We start from the raw sequence: 18729 nt of genomic DNA on the forward strand, positions 1-18729 counted from the left end.
TTGTTTTTTTCTTCTTTTGTTCATTGCATAACATTTTTTTATTATTGCAGACCCATTGTGTGATAAAATACTTTGGCGCCTAAGAGGTAATTAAATCTTGAAAGTGAATGTTCCATTTTAATTAAAGTTCTCATATTTCACAAAGCTTCTGCAAACATGCCAGATGTTCGTACACACATTTGTGTGTGTAGGTGTGTGTGTGTGTGTGTGTGTGTGTATGCAGGTAGTCCACACAAAGAGAGACCCTAAGCTTTTAGGAGTTATGATGTGCTTATTCAATGCAAACACTGTTTGTTATTAGCTCATGTGATGTTGAGGAGACAACTGAGCTTTCAACCACTGAAACTTAAATCCTGCAGACAGGTGAGATGCACCAAACCCAAAATAAAATAATAGTGAACACAGTGTTCATCGCAGTAAATGATTAACAATTCTCATTTCACAACAGTCAGTTTATCAAGTCCCCTCAGAGGCTCATCAATATCAATCGGGTCGTGTGCAAATTCATAGAATAGCAAGGAACTAATTCTCGTTTTATTATGCCTGCGCGCACACACACACACACACACACATACTAAATTATTAATGCATGTTTGTATGCAAAGCTTGTTTTCTGCATCCAATCAATCTGGTGGAGATGTTTTGCTGTAGACACGGGGATAAGCACCTGGTGTTGCACTGGGATGGAGTTATGTAACTACTCGGAAATTTATTAGACCCGTCAGCCAGACAGCCAAAGATCCAATGTGGAAAAGATGTTTGTTTAACGTCCCACCATTACACCCCTCTCCTCCGTCATCCCATGTGAAGGAGGGGACCTCTGTTGCATTGCGTGCAGAGTTGTAATTGTGTTTGTGTCTGGAGTCATTGGGCTTCTCTGTGCCAGATCGCTCTGCTTTACATCGAAACTGTGCGTGTGTGTAATTATTATACACGTCACCGTTCACACACACACCATTACACGTTATACACAACACTGTTATTACAGAACATCAAAAAGAAAGTGTATCCAATAGCAGAAAAAAGTGAGGTTAATAGCAGGAGGAACAATATCAAAGCGCACACACTAGATAAGCATCAGAACATATTTTGCAATGATGAAAGTTTATATTTCTGTGGTCAGTACTCTGCTCATGAATTTCCTTTTGTGTGGGAGAATCCATTGTATTTGAAATGAAAAGGGGGAAATGTGACTCTTCCATGAGTAATAACTTAATCACTACAAAGAATGCAAAAGTATTGCTGCCATTTTTTAATACCTGCAGTGGTTCTAGATTTACCTGGTTGCAACAAGATGTTTATCCCTCAGGGGGGTGCCCTACGTGTCTGTTCTTTCATTCCTTCATTCTTATTGGCAGATAGAACAGAACAGGTATGTGGTCAGTGTCATCGTGGACGGGGTATATTAAGCAGTAAGAAACATTTTGTCCCTCATACTTAATTGAAAGCAGAGAAAAGGGTCAAGCGTGAGCTTTGACAAGGGCTAGATTGTTGGCACGTACAATGAGCAAGTGAGTGTAAGCCATGGACCATGGACACATGAAATTGAGTTTTTTTGAGGAACACGAGTTCAAAGTGTTGACTTGTTCTCCAAAATCCCCAAAATCCCATTCCAATCCAATCTGTGGGATGTGCTGCACAAACAAGTCCAAACCATGGAGGCCCCTCCTCACAACATACTGGACTTAAAGGATCTGCTGCTCACATCATGCTGCCAGATAACACAGTACACCTTCAGCGGTCTAATGGAGTACATGCTTGATAATTGATGATGATGATATTTCAATTCCTAATCAAAGAGTTATGATGCAAATGTTTTTTCTCCAGTTTTTTTAACAATTACACTTGTGTTTGTGCAGCAGGATAAAGTTCGTAAATCAACAGCGTTATAAAATGTTGAGCTAAATGCTAAATACAACCTCCAGAAGTAAAAAGCCAAATCTTGGGCATTAAACTGTCAACACGTGTCACCTAAGGAGCCGCACCTTCACAGATATATTAGTTTAAAAAAATGATAGTTATTAAATAGTAATTGGAACTTTTTTTTTATTCTACACTCGTTAAATTTGTGTGTGTGTGTGTGTGTGTGTGTGAGAGAGAGAGAGAGAGAGAGAGAGAGAGAGAGAGAGAGAGACAGACAGACAGAGAGATGAGTATTGTTCTGTAACCCATAAAGAGTCTATGAAGGAACCCAAGTTAGGAGGTCTTGTGTTTTCTCTCAAGTAGAAGGATTAAGGTTTAAAACCAGAACTCAGACGGCCGTGGATCCAGCCGTAGGGTACAGACAGAGCGAGACAGGCAGCCGCTCTGGCTCCTTAAGACCCATGGTGATTTCCTCATGACCTAAAAAGACATGGTTGCCATAGTGAGCATTTTTTATTCTTGTATGGTACTGGCTACATCTTTCTTCCTCTTCCTTCATACTGAGGTGACTCAGCAGAGAGATTTTACTCTTCCAGTATTCCACACAGGATCTCCTAAACTGACAGAAACTATTGGTTCCCCTCGCCCTCTGAAAGTCACATACTCTCATTCTGTTCTTAGACCAGACCAGAATTTTTGATCAGGCTTCAAAATAAGCAGCGATATTTAAGTAGTCTCATTGCCTGCATTCCGCTGATAAGTGCAGGATGATTAGTTCCGATGTTTGTTTCATGCATAGATGATTTTTGCAGTCTTTTGACGGTTGTCGAGGGAACCGACTGTTTTCCTAGTTAAATTGTTCCCCGTGTTATTTGCTCGAGGTTTCATGTAAGCATAATAATGTCGTGATGATTACTTCCACATCCCTTTTTTTTTAAGGCTTCTTTATTTACTCTCGTCATTTAGCCATTCATTCTAATTGCTCTACAGTTGCATAATGTTGTATGTTAGAGTGATCATTTTAATCCAACCACAGTTTTGTAGCATTGAATTATAAAAAGAAAAGGGCTGATGCATCTTGCAAGCCGGTTGGTGATTTACTGAAGTAATGATGTTTGCAATCTGGTCACTAAAAATGGTCTTCATACGCAACCTTACCAACAGAGCTCTGCATTTCTTGCAGTCGTGGCTGTGTAGTGTGAACAGGAGGGAGCTGCACATTGTGAGTTCTTACTGTCACAGCTTGTAAATTATATTCATTTGTGGTTGGAAGGTTCCACGTTTCAAGTGTCACAGCTTATAGGTTGCGTTCACGTCACCTTTCGTGACACTTGCTCACCACCAGCTCCGTTGGAACTATTTAAGAAAGCGCTCGTCGTCCATTTCTTGGCTATTGTCTTCTTGGATCCACATCAAGGTCAGACTGCATTCTCTGCCGGTGTTCCCACTCTGTCTGTTAGCAGTGCAGGGATGAGTCAAACCCAGACATGACTTGATCATTTCCCAGACACGTTGATGGCTGCCTTGAAGTAGCTCATACTCGGAAATATGCGTGCGTACAGTAGATGCAGATGATATTTGGAATCGCATGGCATGCATGCCCTCATTTCACCCTCTGTTTTGCCAAAGGTATAATCATAAAGGTGAGATATGATGCCAGGTGGCTATTAAAAAGGCATTTTACTGCCTTTGATTTGCACAAACTGGAATTCAGCGCACATGTTTGCGTGAGAGACATGGGGCCGTGCGTGCTGCTGTCAGTGGGGTGTGATGCTGCTGTAGTGGGTGGCGTGACAGGAATTGAGACACAGGTTTTCAGTCTCAAAGCCAAGCATAGATGGTCCTTCGTCTTCTTAGGATCTGAATTGTCATGAGCAACAACCAAACAAGCAATTTCCAGACCTTGACCTAAACCTGCAATGTGTGCTTTGGCAGCAAATCAGCCAGCGTTCTCACTGCAGTCATGCAATTCAGACGTATTCATGCAAGCCTTCCTGCCTAGGTTTTATATCCCAGCAAGTCAAATTTCAGCCAACTTTTCTTACTCTCAAATAATGGAACTAAATTTACAGCATATTTGCATGTTGTTGTTACCCTCGCCGAAGGGGAGGCGAGGGTATTGCAATTGGGTCCGTTTGTCTGTTTGCTTGTCTGTTTGTTTGTTTGTTTGTTTGTTTGTCTGTCCGCGCGCATAACTCAAAAACTAGTAACCCAATCGACTTGAAATTTTTGACATTTTTCTTAATTTCTTCAAAACGCATGGCGGTATGGATCTGAAAAAAAATCTCACATAGGTTAGGTTAGGTATTTATTTAAAGGTCTATGACCATGACTAATTTCGGCTGGATCCGGATCACAATCCGAATCTGAGAGCTAATTTTCGTTCTAAAATTGCAATTTTTCAGGAGTCCATTCTGACCTCAATTTTGGAGCTAGAGACTTCAAATTTGGTGTGCACACTCATAGTTCATTCTAGTTTCATATATGTTACAGCTGTAGTTGTATCTTTTCCCGTTCCGGAGCAGCAAGCTAGCGCAGGTTTGGCCCCTCTGATCCGGAAGCCCTGTTTACTGTCTCACAAGATCGAATAGTCTATTGGAGGCGAGGGTCTGCAATCTCTGATTGTCTCTTGTTGTTTTTTAGCATTGTCTTTCATCGTGTAGCTCTTGGACATAAATCCTCAGCACCAAACATCAGTTGTAGTTTGTTTTGCCTCTCTTATCTCTGAGTGTCTGGAGCGATAACACCCCCCCCCCCCCCCCCCCCCCCCATCTTCATATTCAGCTCTGTCAGATAGCCCTGCTTGAGTTCATCTCAGCCAGTGCAGCAAATCTAGGGGCCAGACACTTTACATTCTTCAAGTTCAACTCAAAACAAAGATCGGCAAGCTAAATATGATGTCGTCTGTATGGGAGGGAAACATACACAGAACAAGAATCAGAGATTAAACTTGGCACACTCAAGTTGTTTAGCGGATTTGATTTTACTCTGGAGACATTGATGTATTCCTCAACATACATCATGTGCCAAATAAGATTAAGTCGCAGTATTTATGCAGGACATTTTTCAACTTTGTGGAAAGTTATGTATTTACAACCAGAGGAGAAAGGTTTGGGGAGGGGGCATTATCAATTTAGCCTGTTACAGTCATTGTGCAAAGTGGAGATTTTTCCCATATGTCCTTAAAGTTTTCATGTTATCTGCACTCATGTGTTGCTCATATACGTGTCTGTCATTCCTTTTATTTACAAAGCGGGGCTTTGTAATATGTGCACTCACAGGCTGTTAGTAAGAGCTTCCTTTCACTTTTCTTTGTTGAATAGAAATGTTATGGTGGCACAAGTAATCTGATGAGCAATTCCAACTTCTAACCTTTTTCTGAGAACGATTTATTTTGTATTCAGAAGCCGGGTTTGATAAAAGGGATATAAAAGCAGACATTTGTGACAATCAATGCATATTAGCTGTGATTAAGGTTTTGTGCATTATTTTCATGTTATCGCACGTAATGGTAAAAGACTAAAGTTGCAGCCTTTGCAGATTGAGGGGGAGGTACTTGCTGACTCACTACCCCTCATGCCAGTCCCGGCATGTAGGGCAGCAAAGGGGGGAGGTACATGTCACAATAAATATAATTTGCCAGTTGTGCTGAAAACCTTTTGCTTGTTTTCTATTTTCTAACCAAATCAGGTTGGGCCAATTTGTTTCTTTATTTTATTAGGGACAGATCATAAGGAGGTTACGTCATAATGTGTTTAAAAACATTACATTTTAACTGATTTACAAAATGCAAAGGAAGTAAATCAGTATTTGCTTTCAAATTACATATACTGGTGTGTGTATATATATATATCACCACCGACTTCTTTGCTTCATGGCCTCTCTCCTTTTCCCTCCTTTTACATCAAATTCTAGCCATTTTGTTTCATAGCAGTGCATTGCTTTCCTATGCAATTCTCTATAGCGCAGGGAACATTAGACTTTGATTAGACAGCAGTATTTTCTGCTTGCACAAAGGAGCTCTTGTCCTCTTGCTGCCATGCGTTTACCTTTATAATTGGTTCCAGTGCACACCCAGCTGGGAAAATTACCCACCAAAAGAAACCCTCTATATATTCCTGGTCATTTGGAGCAAATGCAATTATTTTGTTTCCATGTTATGCTTTTTTCTCAGGTCAGCCTTGAAGGAATGGTGCAGTTATGCGATTTAATATAAATTTAGTATAACAAGACGACAGTCTTCCCCCACCACAAGAGGCTCATTTATAATGTACATTGTGTTTTGAGACAAAACGTTTTTTCATTTGACCAGTATTATACCCCAAATGAAATGGTTAATTCAGAGATAACACCAGCAAAGTAAATACATAAAATATTTCAAAGTTTGGCAGCAAGTTTCCAACTCTGCAACAATAGACAATAAATATATTCACAAATTGCTATTCATCTGTCTTCAGCAGTATTAGCAAAAACTTGTTCACATAAATAAAACAGTGGCGAATACAAATGTTTAAATAACTAACGAGAAACAAACATCTGGTTTGTGTGACACAAAGGATATAATCTATGTCTATAGCTTTTACTCCTGTGCTTGCTGGAGTAAGTTATTCTTTATTTTCTAATAAACGCTATAAGTATATAAAGTATTCTGATGGATAAAGACCTTGAAGTGAAGTCAAGCTTAGTTCCTGTTAGTTAGAGGTAGTTCCTGTTGCCAGCAGGTGGCGCTGTTAGTGTAATTACATATTGGTATGTGGATGTTTTCAGGCCAGGCCTCGTCAAATATGTAAAATTTGGTGCAAATTGGACAGATGGCCTCAGAAATTCCTGTTTTGTGGCGCTGCCTTGGCCATGCCTTTCTAAGAAATATTTGATATTATTTACTTAAAGTGTTGAAATTATTCTAACCAAATTTCAAGCAATGCAGAAGAAAATCCCTGTGAGGAGTTTGTTAAAGTACACCACCTGTAAACTGTGTTTATATCATTTGCTAGATTCAATATTCATTCCCAAACCCTGTCTTCAGTGATATTTGAGAAAACGTGTTCAGTTTGCAGCCTTCATGTACCAATAAAGACCCAACGCAGTAAAACCTGTTTTGCACGTGTGTGTGTGTGTGTTAGGATGTTCAACCTCAGAGGAGCTGTCCACAGAGGGAGCCCATTCGGCTGTAGAGGAGTTGTTTGAGACGCTCCGGGGTTTGACCCACACCAGACAACACCTGAAGCAGCTGCGGACTGTGTACACAGCCAGTGATGGCGTTCACCAGGTTTAAAACACACACACACGCAGATTTAGCTGCTCCTTTTTGCTCGTATTGTTTTCGTCCCGCTCTATGTTGCATTACAGCGTTCATTCAGTCATTCAGAGCCTCTTCCTAAGTTTATCCCTTTTTTTTGCAGCTTACATAACTGAGTGGCCTCTGAGACGTCTGATGGCGTTGGCCTTATCAAAAACTCTTACCTCTTCTAGACAGTCTCCCCTCGTTAGACGTTACTTTGACAGGCGCAGGTCGCAAACTCGTATTGTAGTCTTATTTCCTGTAGGTCATGTGACAGCTTTTATTCTCACAAAAAATGAAATAAGACCTTTAGCACAGCGGTGGTTCAGTGGGATTAGAGTTTTCATTCCTCATCATGTTGCAGTACCTCTGAGCACTTATCTATCATTATCTAAATTATTAACAACTGGAAAACACTCAAAGAGCACTTACTTCCATCAACGCTATTGTCACGAACAATCACAAAATAACAAAGTTTAAAAATCCATTCAGTGTTTTTTAGCAATGCTGCTTACAGATAAATAAACCAACTCTAGTGAAAATGTCATCTCCATGCTCCTGTCCATGTTTAAACAACATGGACAGCTGGATCTGGCTGCTCCTCCGGGACACATTGAGGTGAGAGAATACTTGCGGGCAGAAACATCTGGATGCATTTCAATATCCTTTTGCTTCTGTGCATATGTAATGCTTGAATCAACAGTTTGTTGGATAGATTCTTTCCAAAGAGTTCCTTTGTAAACATCCACAGGAAAGGTTATGGCCCTTACCTCGCTCACACTTATCCAGTGTTGGAAAATATTCAGACTATTTCCATTTTAAGACTATCGAGAGTACTCCAATAAAGCTTTTCCAAGTTATATCTGGGTCTTTATTGCTCTTGGAGAAGGCGAACTTCACTCCCATGAAAAAAAGGGCTTGAATTCTTTGGTTTGAGGTCTATAAATGGTACATTCTTTTCTGGGTTAGGTGGGGGTGGGGGAGAAGCTGAGCCCTTTTCTCATTTGTCATCGATCAGCTTTTAAGAATATTTGAAAGCACTTTGCAAAGCTTTGGTCAAGGCTCTGGAGTTCAGCTCCTTCAAAGACGTGAACGCTCTATCGAAACTCTCGGAAGCCATGTGAGAAGAAGCTATGAGGTACTTAGTGAAAATAGAGTATTTACATCAACATGCTCACATTGACAATGCTAATGTGCTGAGCTTTAGAAAATACAAATTGACCATATTCACTTTTTAGCTGAACATTTTATTATTTAGATTCTAAACAGTTGCAAAATACCCAAAAACAAATTAAATGTCTTCATTCACGCCTTCAAGATTGTTTATATATATATATATATATATACACTGCTACTCTTAACATGAAGCCTAAAGAGCTCACAGTGTTTATTCCCGGCTCAACGTACAAATACAAATGTGTATAAAACATGGATTTAATATGACCATGTTTAGATTTAGCTCATATGTGGCCTTTCCAATGCGGTTTGAACGGCACAAACCACATGGAAGTTGACCTCAGTGTGAATAATCGGATCGGAATTTGTGTGGCTTTGTCATCATCTTCCATAGCATAACTGCAATTATTATTATTTTATGTTTATCAGTACTGCAATTGAAAATATTGCAGTACAACCTGGAGCTGATGCCTACCTCTAGTTGACAGATGAGAAAGTCTAGAGAAGTTGGATTGTGTCATGTAGGTTTACCAGAAGTGATGATGGACCACCGCCTGCAGCAGGACTGAGTAGCATCCATATATATATACATATATATATATAAGACATGATGTATGGCCTTGTGACCTTCTTAGACACTTGAGCAAATGGAGGACTTGACAAAAGAGGACCAGAACTATTGATTCATCTCCTTCACTCACTCATTTAAGGCCAAAGTGCTGAAATTAACCACCTCCGAAGCGCCGACAGAATTGTCCGTCCTGTGCAGGAGTGTTCAAGCTCCGCTTCCTGAAGTGACTCATAAATTAGCGGCTTGTTCGGTCGAGCTGAGCTGTTTATAACTACGCTCTCTCACCTCCATCCATTCACACGAACACGCAGAGAAGAAGGGCTCTTAATAGAAAACACCCCACCAAACAGCTCTTCAATCACGTTTAAACACACATCCATTGTTTATACTTGTACTTTTACACAGCTATAAATAAAGCATGTGGGTTTTGGGTTTGTCATGTTCAAATGTCTCTGTTGGTGTTTTCAAGGCGACCCATCGTCCCTTCCTGCGGCAGATTCTACAGGAGGTCTTCCACCCCGACAGGCCTGAATGTCCAGACATAGAGTACATGTCTGGAGGCCTCACGGACCTGCTGAAAACCGGCTTCAGCATGTTCATGAAGGTCGGTCATCTCACGCTCATTCACATGCAACGGGCTCAGAACTGTCAAATCTGTCACGTCCCCTTATGGACTGTGCCATTGCTTCACAGCAAGAAGTTTCCAGGTTGGATTCCTTTCCGTGTGGAGTTTGTATGTTCTCTCCATGTCTGCAACGGTACAACATTCACTTTGTAGAATAACAACCAACATTATGAAATCACCAGAAGAAGACTCCTGTACATTGGGGTTATGTAAATATTCTTCCTCCAGCAGTCATGTAATTTTGGGCTTGTGGGTATATGTCCACCACGGAGCAGATTACTGTCCGTGCGCCGACTCTCCCACATCTGGACATGTTTACTCTGATGATTAGGGCCGATCAGGCTGGTTGTGTAACCATGACCGGCTTTTGTACAAATTAGGAAAGAACTTTGGCCGTCTAAGTCTATAAATATGAACTTCTTCTATTTTTAAGCACAGACCCCGCTGTGTTTTACACACAGGACCCTTCAGTCTGCGTTATGAGCATCTTACAGCTTTGGCGCCGTTGCTGTGTCACATTAAACTGACTGCATTGACATCTGATGGTCCAGCGATTAGTATTAAATGAATCCAAATCCAAGTTGTATTAATTCCTTCATAATTTCCCACATTTATGAATCAGTTTATTTACCTGCTGTTGAACGCGCGCTCTCCATCATCTTCCTTATGAAAGCATTCTTTCCTCGGTACATCAGGATTTGAGAGGATGGCCATGGCCCAGCCGTCTCATCTAAGGTCAATTTTAGATCCATTTTATCTACAACAAACAAGCAATAATAATAATAGACATGTTTCTATGAGATGTCGTGAGTTTGTGGACAAGAGCTTTTATTTTGGAGTGCAACTTGTCAGATCAGTGACGAATTCTTTATGCTTCAAAGTGAATTCTGTTGTTTGCTTGTTTGTTTTGTTTGTTTACTGATCATGACAGTGTAGGTCTTGAATGCACCGATTTGAAACGTGACATTTTTAATGTCTGCAGCAAATCTTATCCTGAGACAAAGGCAGCTCCCTGCCAGCAGCTTGGTGTTTCAAAAACATTACCAAAAGAAGTGCGAGTGTGCAGCTCCTCTAATTTATTACCAGGACACAGAATAACATTTTCTTTTCCTCACACACACACACTCAGAGTCACATTTCACACCTCATTTCCACACCTCCAGAATCCCCTCCTTCCTGTCTGTCTCGTGGCAGTGCACATGGTTCAGACGCTCGCAGCAACAGCGCTTTGTCACATTTTGCAAACGTGCTGTGATTCATTTGCACATGGCGAGCCTGGGATGAGGTGCTGCAAATGTCTTCTAGACACAAAATCCGACATAGAAAACATTGCATCTCACATTTCTTTACAAAACACATGTTGAATCATCCTCGACACGCTCCTCCCCAGCCTGGTGGTGCTACACGTGTACAGCCTCCCTCGCCTCGGGTCCGCCCCCTGCAGCTACGCTTGTCAGCATTCACAGGCAGCAGATGTGTCCTCTCTAGAATTTGCCAGCCAATGGCACAGAGGCATTATCCCACAGCCAGTCACAGACGTCGCCGCAGAAACAGAAGCGTCCAGACTTGACTTTCGTCTTTAAGAGACACTTTGTTTTCCACACGGCACGTTTCTGTTATGCGACAGCTTTGACATGCTGGTGTGTCTGAATGTGTTGTGTGAGAGTGTTCATGTGTGCGGTTGCTTTCATGTCCACATCCGCCAACCTATGAGCACGAAGACATCCGTTGTATCGGGTCCAACCTGATCAGTACCATAATGTCACTGATTAGGGACTGCTCAGCCTCCAATGAGAGTGTTTATCACAGACTCTTATATAATAAGGCACAGATCAATGCTGACCAATCCCAATGTCTCCCCTTAACTCCAGGTGAATCGTCCACATCCCAGCGACAACACTGTGCTCTTCCTCTTCCTGGTTGGTGGAGTCATGCCCTCAGAGCTCCGTCTCATCAAAGAGACTGTTGCCACACACAAACCAGGGGCCCAGGTGAGTGGGCAGGATTCAGCGTTTAGTTATTTACAGCGCGTGTCCTTTTCGGTTTCTCTTTCTTTGTTCATGTTTTGTCGTGTTAGCTTTGAGCTCTTTAGGCTTCATGTTGAGAGCAGCAGTTGTCAGTTAAAGGTGCACTGATACCCTTGTTGTAATGGAAATGCAAACCTCTGCCATGCACGGCTGATGCTCTGAGACAAAGCCCCACAGGCGTACATTTTTTCTGAGCTGGGATTCCTCTGTAATCTTAAATTGGGTTCCCACTGGGTGGTACCAGCTCAGCGTGACTCATCTCACCTTTCTTTCTTTTTGTTATGAAATGTAACTGATATATCTGGTACATGGCACCTTCTTTATTATTGTCACCTCCATCGAGGTGACGTGAGACCATTGCTGATCGCTGCTGGCACGCAAAGAACCTCCTGCTCAACCCAAATCCAAAATCGGGCCCATCGTATTTGGACAGACAACCTAATACAACAACTGCAGGTTTTTATTCAGTGGACACAACTATGGAAAATGCCAACCCAAAAAAACATAAGGTGATAATTTGACAAGGATTACAAGAGGTGTGTGTCACATTCTTGATGATCGAAATGTCAGTTTTGCACTCGGTCGCTATGACAACCGACCTTAAAATATTTTCTCTTTCACAGTTAATGCAGTCTTTGCCAAAAGTGTTGTCCTTATGTCTTATCTCACATTGCAGTTCACCATTGATTATTGTCTCCAGGACGCTGCATCTACTCTATTTGGTTTGTTCTGATCTTTAAATGAAAAACTTTACATCTTTCAGGTGAATCATCTCAAACCTTCCTGAGCATAAACTCAGAGCATAACGGTTCGTTGAATATCTTCTCATATAAGTCCCTGCTACTGGCAGTGTAAAATATGAACAGGGGGTAAAACACAACCTGAGGAGAACCAGTGGATTCTACTCATTAGTTTTTTTTCTAATATCCATTTAACAGCAAGAGGACTGGGGTAAAGCGAGATATGATCTTCTCTGCCGTGATATGAGGCTGTGAGATATTAAAAGTGGAGGGCAAGTCAACAAATAGGAGAGTATGAGTTTTCCCATGAACAAAGGCGTTTGCATATTTCTCCCTTGCAAACTGCGATAGATCCACTGTGGCTCCCCTTTTATTAAGGCCATTAGCGTTACTAAGCCTCTATAAACATTTCATCAGCTGGGAGCAGATGATGAAAAGACGAGCCATGAGCATCCACGTCACAAAATCTCGATTTGCTCTCAAGGATATCACGTAAACAGAGATAACCATGGAGAGACTGTGTTGCTGCCATATTTTGAGAACTCTTGGAGGATATGTTTACCAAACAACCTCATTCAGACCGAGCGTTAACTGACCTACCGATCGGATCTTCACCCACGCTGATGCAGTAATTACATGCAGGAGATGTTGTGGCTGCCTGCTTGTTTCGGCGCACTAAGTGTTGATTGCACATGCACGCCACACTCGCATGCAAAACATGCAGATGAATGCATGTGAGTGTGAGGAAGAAGAAGAAGAGGGAGACCAAACCGGTTATATGGGTTTGTCTTAATAAAAGGCTTGGAGGAAGAGGCCAGAGCCAATGAAAGGCCAGGCAGTGATCAAAGCCTTCCGTCTGTAATCAGACTACTGAATAATAATAGTAGTGAATAATAACCTGCTGGCCCACACACATGCTGACCTCAGCACATGCATATTACGTCCTGTAATGACCTATGACTGTGGCTCAGACTTTGATGAACAGTTAGACAGTAACAAACGGCACCGTTTTATTTCACTAAATTGCTCCGTAATGTAGCGACTCCGCCACTACAAACAGGTCTGCAGCCAGTTTTAGGTGCTGACCCAGAGTTAAACCAACAGAGCTCAGTCTGCTGTACAGCATAACAAGTTCTCCTTCGTACCAGAGAGCACTCAGGACAGCCAACGCTAACTGAGGGGACTTGAGAGTTAGGTTCCATTTGAGATTGTTTCCAGAGTCAATCCCCGAGTCCCCTCTGGAGGTGAGAGGTACATATGTGTTTTTGAACGTTTCTGTCGGTAGTTTGGTTACTCACAGAAAAAAAAACTAGAAAAGCAGATCGTTCCCCTCATAATTACATTCACACCGTCCACATGGTGATCTGGATCATCACCAAAAGGTTCTAAATTGTTCTTGGTATGTTTATACACCAACCATGAAAAGTAAAAGGGAATCGGCGTTGATGTGTATTTGTAACTGATTTTTGAATCCGACAATGTTAAAATGTAATATTTTTTCCTAACGTCGTTCTGGATCCGGACGGACGGACAAACCCCGGCGATTACATGGCCTCTGCCTGGGCTCCTGGGCGGAGGTCATGAGTGCAAAGCTTGACTTTGTAGAAGTAAACTATGAAAGCACAACGTGAAAGCAGCTTCACGTGTTTGACTCGTGTCTGAAGAAGCGCCACAGTCACCCTCACGTGATTTTTACCATGTGTTTTGATGCTAAATATATAATCTTGCAAATTAAATAGAGTGGCACAGATGAGCATGCCAAAAAAACTTCAAACAGAAAAGTAATTAAACGAGCACTCCCTCAAAATATTTTAAAGGTTAAATTATTTAACGTTTGTGGATTTTGAGCTCAACAGCAAAAGTATTCATTACTTTTTACTCATTGCATCGACGCCGTGTTCTCTTTCACACCAGGTGTCAAATATCGATTTGTTGTCTCATGTTTGAATAAATAACATATAAATGATGAGAAGCCCACAATTGATTAGATAATGAAGATTACATCTAGCAATAGTTTAATTCTCCAAAGTCACATTACATCAAGAACGTTTTGCTGGATTATCACCAACCAAAAGATATTCGACAACAAAACAATGAAAACAAGCACGGCCTACGTCAAAGTTAATCAAGAGAAGAAACCAGCTTCCAAAACAAGCAATTCAATCACCAGCTGAATGTCAATATGCACATTGCTCATCGTGAAACTCATTTGTGCTTCATTGCATGAGGAAGCAAATTAACCTTAATGATTGTGTTGTGCTCTGCTCTGCTCCAGGTGCTGGTTTTGTCCACCAGGTTACTGAGACCCACAGATATCCCCGAGCTGCTCTTTGCCACCCAAAGACTGATGCCTGATATCGGCGTTTAAAAGGTCGTCACATGCAACACGTGCATGTACCCACGTGCACATATGTTCCACGCGACACCCCATCGGGTGTGAGAGTGGCATGAGTAATGAGCTCCGAGCTACAAGAGCGAAGCAACATTCCCGTCCTCATCTTGCCTTTGTTACAGATTTAAATCTCAAATCAAAGGTAGCATTCTTGACTCTGCCATTGGCTTCTTTTCTTGTAGCTAGCCAAGAAACTGTATAGCGTGTCTGCCGCTTATTCTCCTTTTCCAGGATTCTGTGGTGTATCTGTACGGCAGTGCATCAGGAACCGCTTACCTCGAATTTAATTGCAAATAAAATCAGTGACATTTCAAACACTTTCTCAGGTTTTAGCCTTTTATTCATTTATTTTTTAAAGCTGACCGTGTGTGTGTGTGTGTGTGTGTGTGTTGTAGCAGAGGAGAGAATGCACACTGCGCGTTAGCAGCCATTCACACCACCACATCACATGGTGACAAATTAATGCAGAATAATTAACAAGTCACTTCACGCCGTCTGCTGAGGCCGTTAATTCGCTCACACCTACAACTGACCTGCGCCCCTCTGGCATACACCCTCTCCCTACTCTCTTTATTCACACCATCATTGAAGACATCGTGGAGGAGCTGATCAGTCATTTCAACCACCTATGCTCACACAGATGGATGTATTGGAAAGGATCTTATCTGAACTCATCTACCAGTCGGCTCAGGTTATGTCATCTGCTTTTTATATATATATCAGTGATTTTCTGTGTTTGCATCAGTTATTCTCGAGATGTGGGAAGTATCGTCATGCTTTTTTTTTTTCTCATAAGCCATACCTTTTTTCTCCAGAGGCCAGAACAGAAACATCTCTTTTAGTCTTTTGAAACCAAGGACATGACCAAATTCAAAAAGGAGTTTGAGAAAACTTCTTTCTGGTCTGGGGTCAAATGCAATGAGAAAACAGGCAAGGAATCAAATTCAACATTTTATTGTGGACAAAATGTGATTGTTGAAACAAATAAATAACAATAGGCCCTTTGGATTATTCATCTTTATAAAGTGCATCAGTGAAAACGAACACCGCATGCTACATACTGCCTGCTGCCGCCCTATAACCCCCAGGCCACCTCCCAGTCTATCGTGCACAATGATGATTCTGAATGCTGCAAAAATATATCGCAGGTATTACATGCAAGAGATGCACATGCACACACACTGATGCAAAGAGCCCCAGATCAAGTTGTTGCAATAACAATGCCAACATCCAGCTGTCCCATGTAGCGACGGCGAGAACAGAGCTACAATGAACAATAAGCAGTCGCGTCCTTCAGAGCTGCTTTGTTTGACTTTGATTTACAGTTTTTTGTATGTAGTCTGGATTCTGTCGGTCTCACATGTCTCTGTGTCCTCCGCTCCTCACGCGTGGTGTCTGACAGGACAGACGCCTGCTCACCCAGAGGTCATCACCTCTGTAAAGGTTCGGCCACCTCCAGCTACTAACCACACGCACCACTGGGCCACACTGGAACAGGACTTCAGTGGAGAAGCGTTTGTCTTCCCTGTCCTCTTTTCCCTTCCACTTTCTTTGCTTTCTTCCTGTGGACACTCTGGACCACTTTCACTTTCTTAGTCGTCCTCACACAGAGGTGACGGTCCTGACTTTTGCCGACAGAGCTTGCTTGAAGCGCCTCTTCAGGTCTTGCATGTTTGGAGACTTTGGCCGGGGGATCAGGGGCGAGCGTCTCTTCTCCGTGGCCGCGCTGGCAGAGTTGTGCGAGGCGTTGGAGGAGGCTTGAGGCGGCTGCTTGGCTAGCTGGCAGCACAGCCTGTGGAAAGCGCTGTGCACCTGGCTGTAATCCTCACTAGCAGATACTTCATAGAAAGAACAGCCCAGCGTTCCCGCCAGCAGAGGACCCTGTTGGGAGTCGACTCGCCTCAGGTGCAGCAGGTCGGCCTTATTCGCCAACAGGATGACGGGAGGCATGTTGCCGCCGGCGGCGGCACGAACAACCAGCTGGTGCAGCTGATCGATCAGATTGAAGCTGCGATGGTCTGTCACGGAGTACACCAGCACCACTGCATCAGCCCACTGGATGGAGCAGGTCACGTGATCAGGTAGGCCCATGCTGTTGTCAGTCAACTGGGGGGGGGGGGGGAGAGAAAGGGAGGACCAATTAAAAGACAAGCTAAAAAAAACCAAATACTGAACAAACATTGAGTCTAATCTGCACTAAACTGATACAATCCAGTCCAGATTAGACATTCTCTGAGCGAAACCAATCTGAAGCCATGACTGGAATGCTGACTGAGGCAGACAAAAGCTCTCGGGTTACTCCCCATGCAGGAACAGTGAGGTGTGGGTGATGGAGGAGTCGGGATCCGGGTATCATTTACCCTGGCCTCAGACTCGCATTAGACTAAAGAGGAGATTAGACAGTCAGACTGAAAGGCTCTCCTTCAGAAGAGCATTTACATGCAGACTCTCCTTTGGGTTTGGATTGATGCCCAGTCAAGAGGGGGGTTTATGTGGCGCCGGCGCGGACGGTGAATTAGATGATGTGATATCAGTGTTGGATTAACAACAGATTTCTGTTCATGTGCTGAAACACGTTGGCTCCGTTAAACAATCAGCCCAGAAAGGATCGACTGTACTCTACGTTTCGTGTTGAAGAGGAGAGGCGGAGGGGTCGATGCCCTTACCTCCACACCAGGAGTGTCTTGGACCTGGATGGTCACTTGTTCGCTGTCCACTTTGACTTCTCTGGAGTAGAGATTACCTGCAGAGGCAGCAATGATGAGTTTTAACACCTCGATTTATGTCAAAATAACCTCATTTGACCATTTTCAACCTCTAAATATGAGGTTACTCACCGGCATTTCTCTCATAATCTCCGATGAAGCGCCTCGTTAGGAATCTGACCACGAGCGCTGCAATAGAAAAGGAGTAGCGCAACGTTAGAAAATGACATAAACAAATAGAATTCAAAACATACTCCCCCTTTTAGATGCATCTTCGTACCTGTTTTCCCGACTCCGCTGCCTCCTATTACAGCCATTTTAATGGCCCGGTTGGCGACCGATACCTCCGGTGCCGGACACTCCGCAATGGTCGTCATGTTGTGGATGAGGCGCATTTTTCCGTTCGTTGAAGAAATCGGTTCTTGTTTGTTTTTTTTATATATAAATCTCTGAAATAAAATGTAAAAACAACTTAATGAAAGTAATCCTAAAACCAGGCTCGAAGCGTCTCAGTGGTGGGGAAGCGTCGACACCGCTGCGCAGCTGACGGATGAAGCGCACGGCGCGCTCCACGCGCTTTTAAGGCGCTGGAGCGACGCTCGCGTCTGATTGGCTGCTGCCGTTCCCCCTATCCCTCGTGCGCTCCCGCGTCCACGTGAACAGGTGGGACCCCTCGCTGGGCGTCCTGACAAAGCAGCAGCTCTCATCTGCAGAGAAGAAGGGAAAGTTTGGGTTTATCTGCGCTTGACTTTTGTCATTTCACACAGAAATAAATAATAATAGTAATAATCAATCACAATTCAATAATAACACATCACATTGAGCATTGACATTAGGACACATGAGGTTTGTGTGGACTTGCATGATGCTCTTCGACTCCCAGTGTTGCGTTGCAGCTGGAAACGTGTTGAGACGTGTCCCTTGTCGCTTGTAAATCATCCACACATGGGGGGTTAATGGCTTCTCATCTGGGATCCCCACCCAGGCACACCTTCCACACGCAAACATGCCTTATAAGAATCCATGCAAGCATTTGTGTCCTGGAGATGGAAGCATTCCTAATCCAGGAACGATACAATATTTCAGTCCGTTTTCAGTCTTAGAATTGAAACATGCATTTAATTGGGTGTTTTTCTGGAGCCTCCTGAAACAAAACTTTTTTCTTTTATTTTTGATGTTTCACAAAGTAAATCATTTGTGCTGTTGCTCTCTGGTCTCGCTTATTCTGTATCATCACTTTGCCCTGCCTTCTCCTACCTACCCCCACATGCCTCCCACTCCTGTCTTTCATTTGCACTCGTGCGCTGAGGTATTTTGGCATCCAGTCCCTCTGTGATTATGGCCTGGTA

General features: G+C 42.8%; 2 protein-coding genes across 2 annotated transcripts in view; one reads left to right on the top strand and one right to left on the bottom strand.

Annotated features, from left to right (window-relative positions):
- scfd2 (sec1 family domain containing 2) overlaps window positions 1-14985 on the top strand; it is a 64092-nt gene extending 49107 nt beyond the window's left edge. The window contains exons 6-9 of the mRNA XM_068743707.1: window positions 6987-7132; window positions 9361-9495; window positions 11388-11507; window positions 14559-14985. Of these exons, the coding sequence (XP_068599808.1) occupies window positions 6987-7132; window positions 9361-9495; window positions 11388-11507; window positions 14559-14651 (494 nt within the window). The 3' untranslated portion in view covers window positions 14652-14985. The remainder of the gene's footprint in view (window positions 1-6986; window positions 7133-9360; window positions 9496-11387; window positions 11508-14558) is intronic.
- A 545-nt stretch (window positions 14986-15530) lies between these two features.
- rasl11b (RAS-like, family 11, member B) lies at window positions 15531-17903 on the bottom strand. Its single transcript, XM_068743598.1, has 4 exons — window positions 17661-17903; window positions 17513-17569; window positions 17342-17418; window positions 15531-16781 (listed from the first exon to the last, which is right to left on the bottom strand). Exons 1-4 carry the CDS (start codon window positions 17773-17775, stop codon window positions 16278-16280), a joined length of 753 nt encoding a protein of 250 aa, XP_068599699.1. The 5' UTR covers window positions 17776-17903; the 3' UTR covers window positions 15531-16277.
- Window positions 17904-18729: the final 826 nt, after the last annotated feature.

Source organism: Brachionichthys hirsutus, chromosome 9, assembly GCF_040956055.1.
Source record: "Brachionichthys hirsutus isolate HB-005 chromosome 9, CSIRO-AGI_Bhir_v1, whole genome shotgun sequence".
Lineage (NCBI taxonomy): Eukaryota > Metazoa > Chordata > Actinopteri > Lophiiformes > Brachionichthyidae > Brachionichthys > Brachionichthys hirsutus.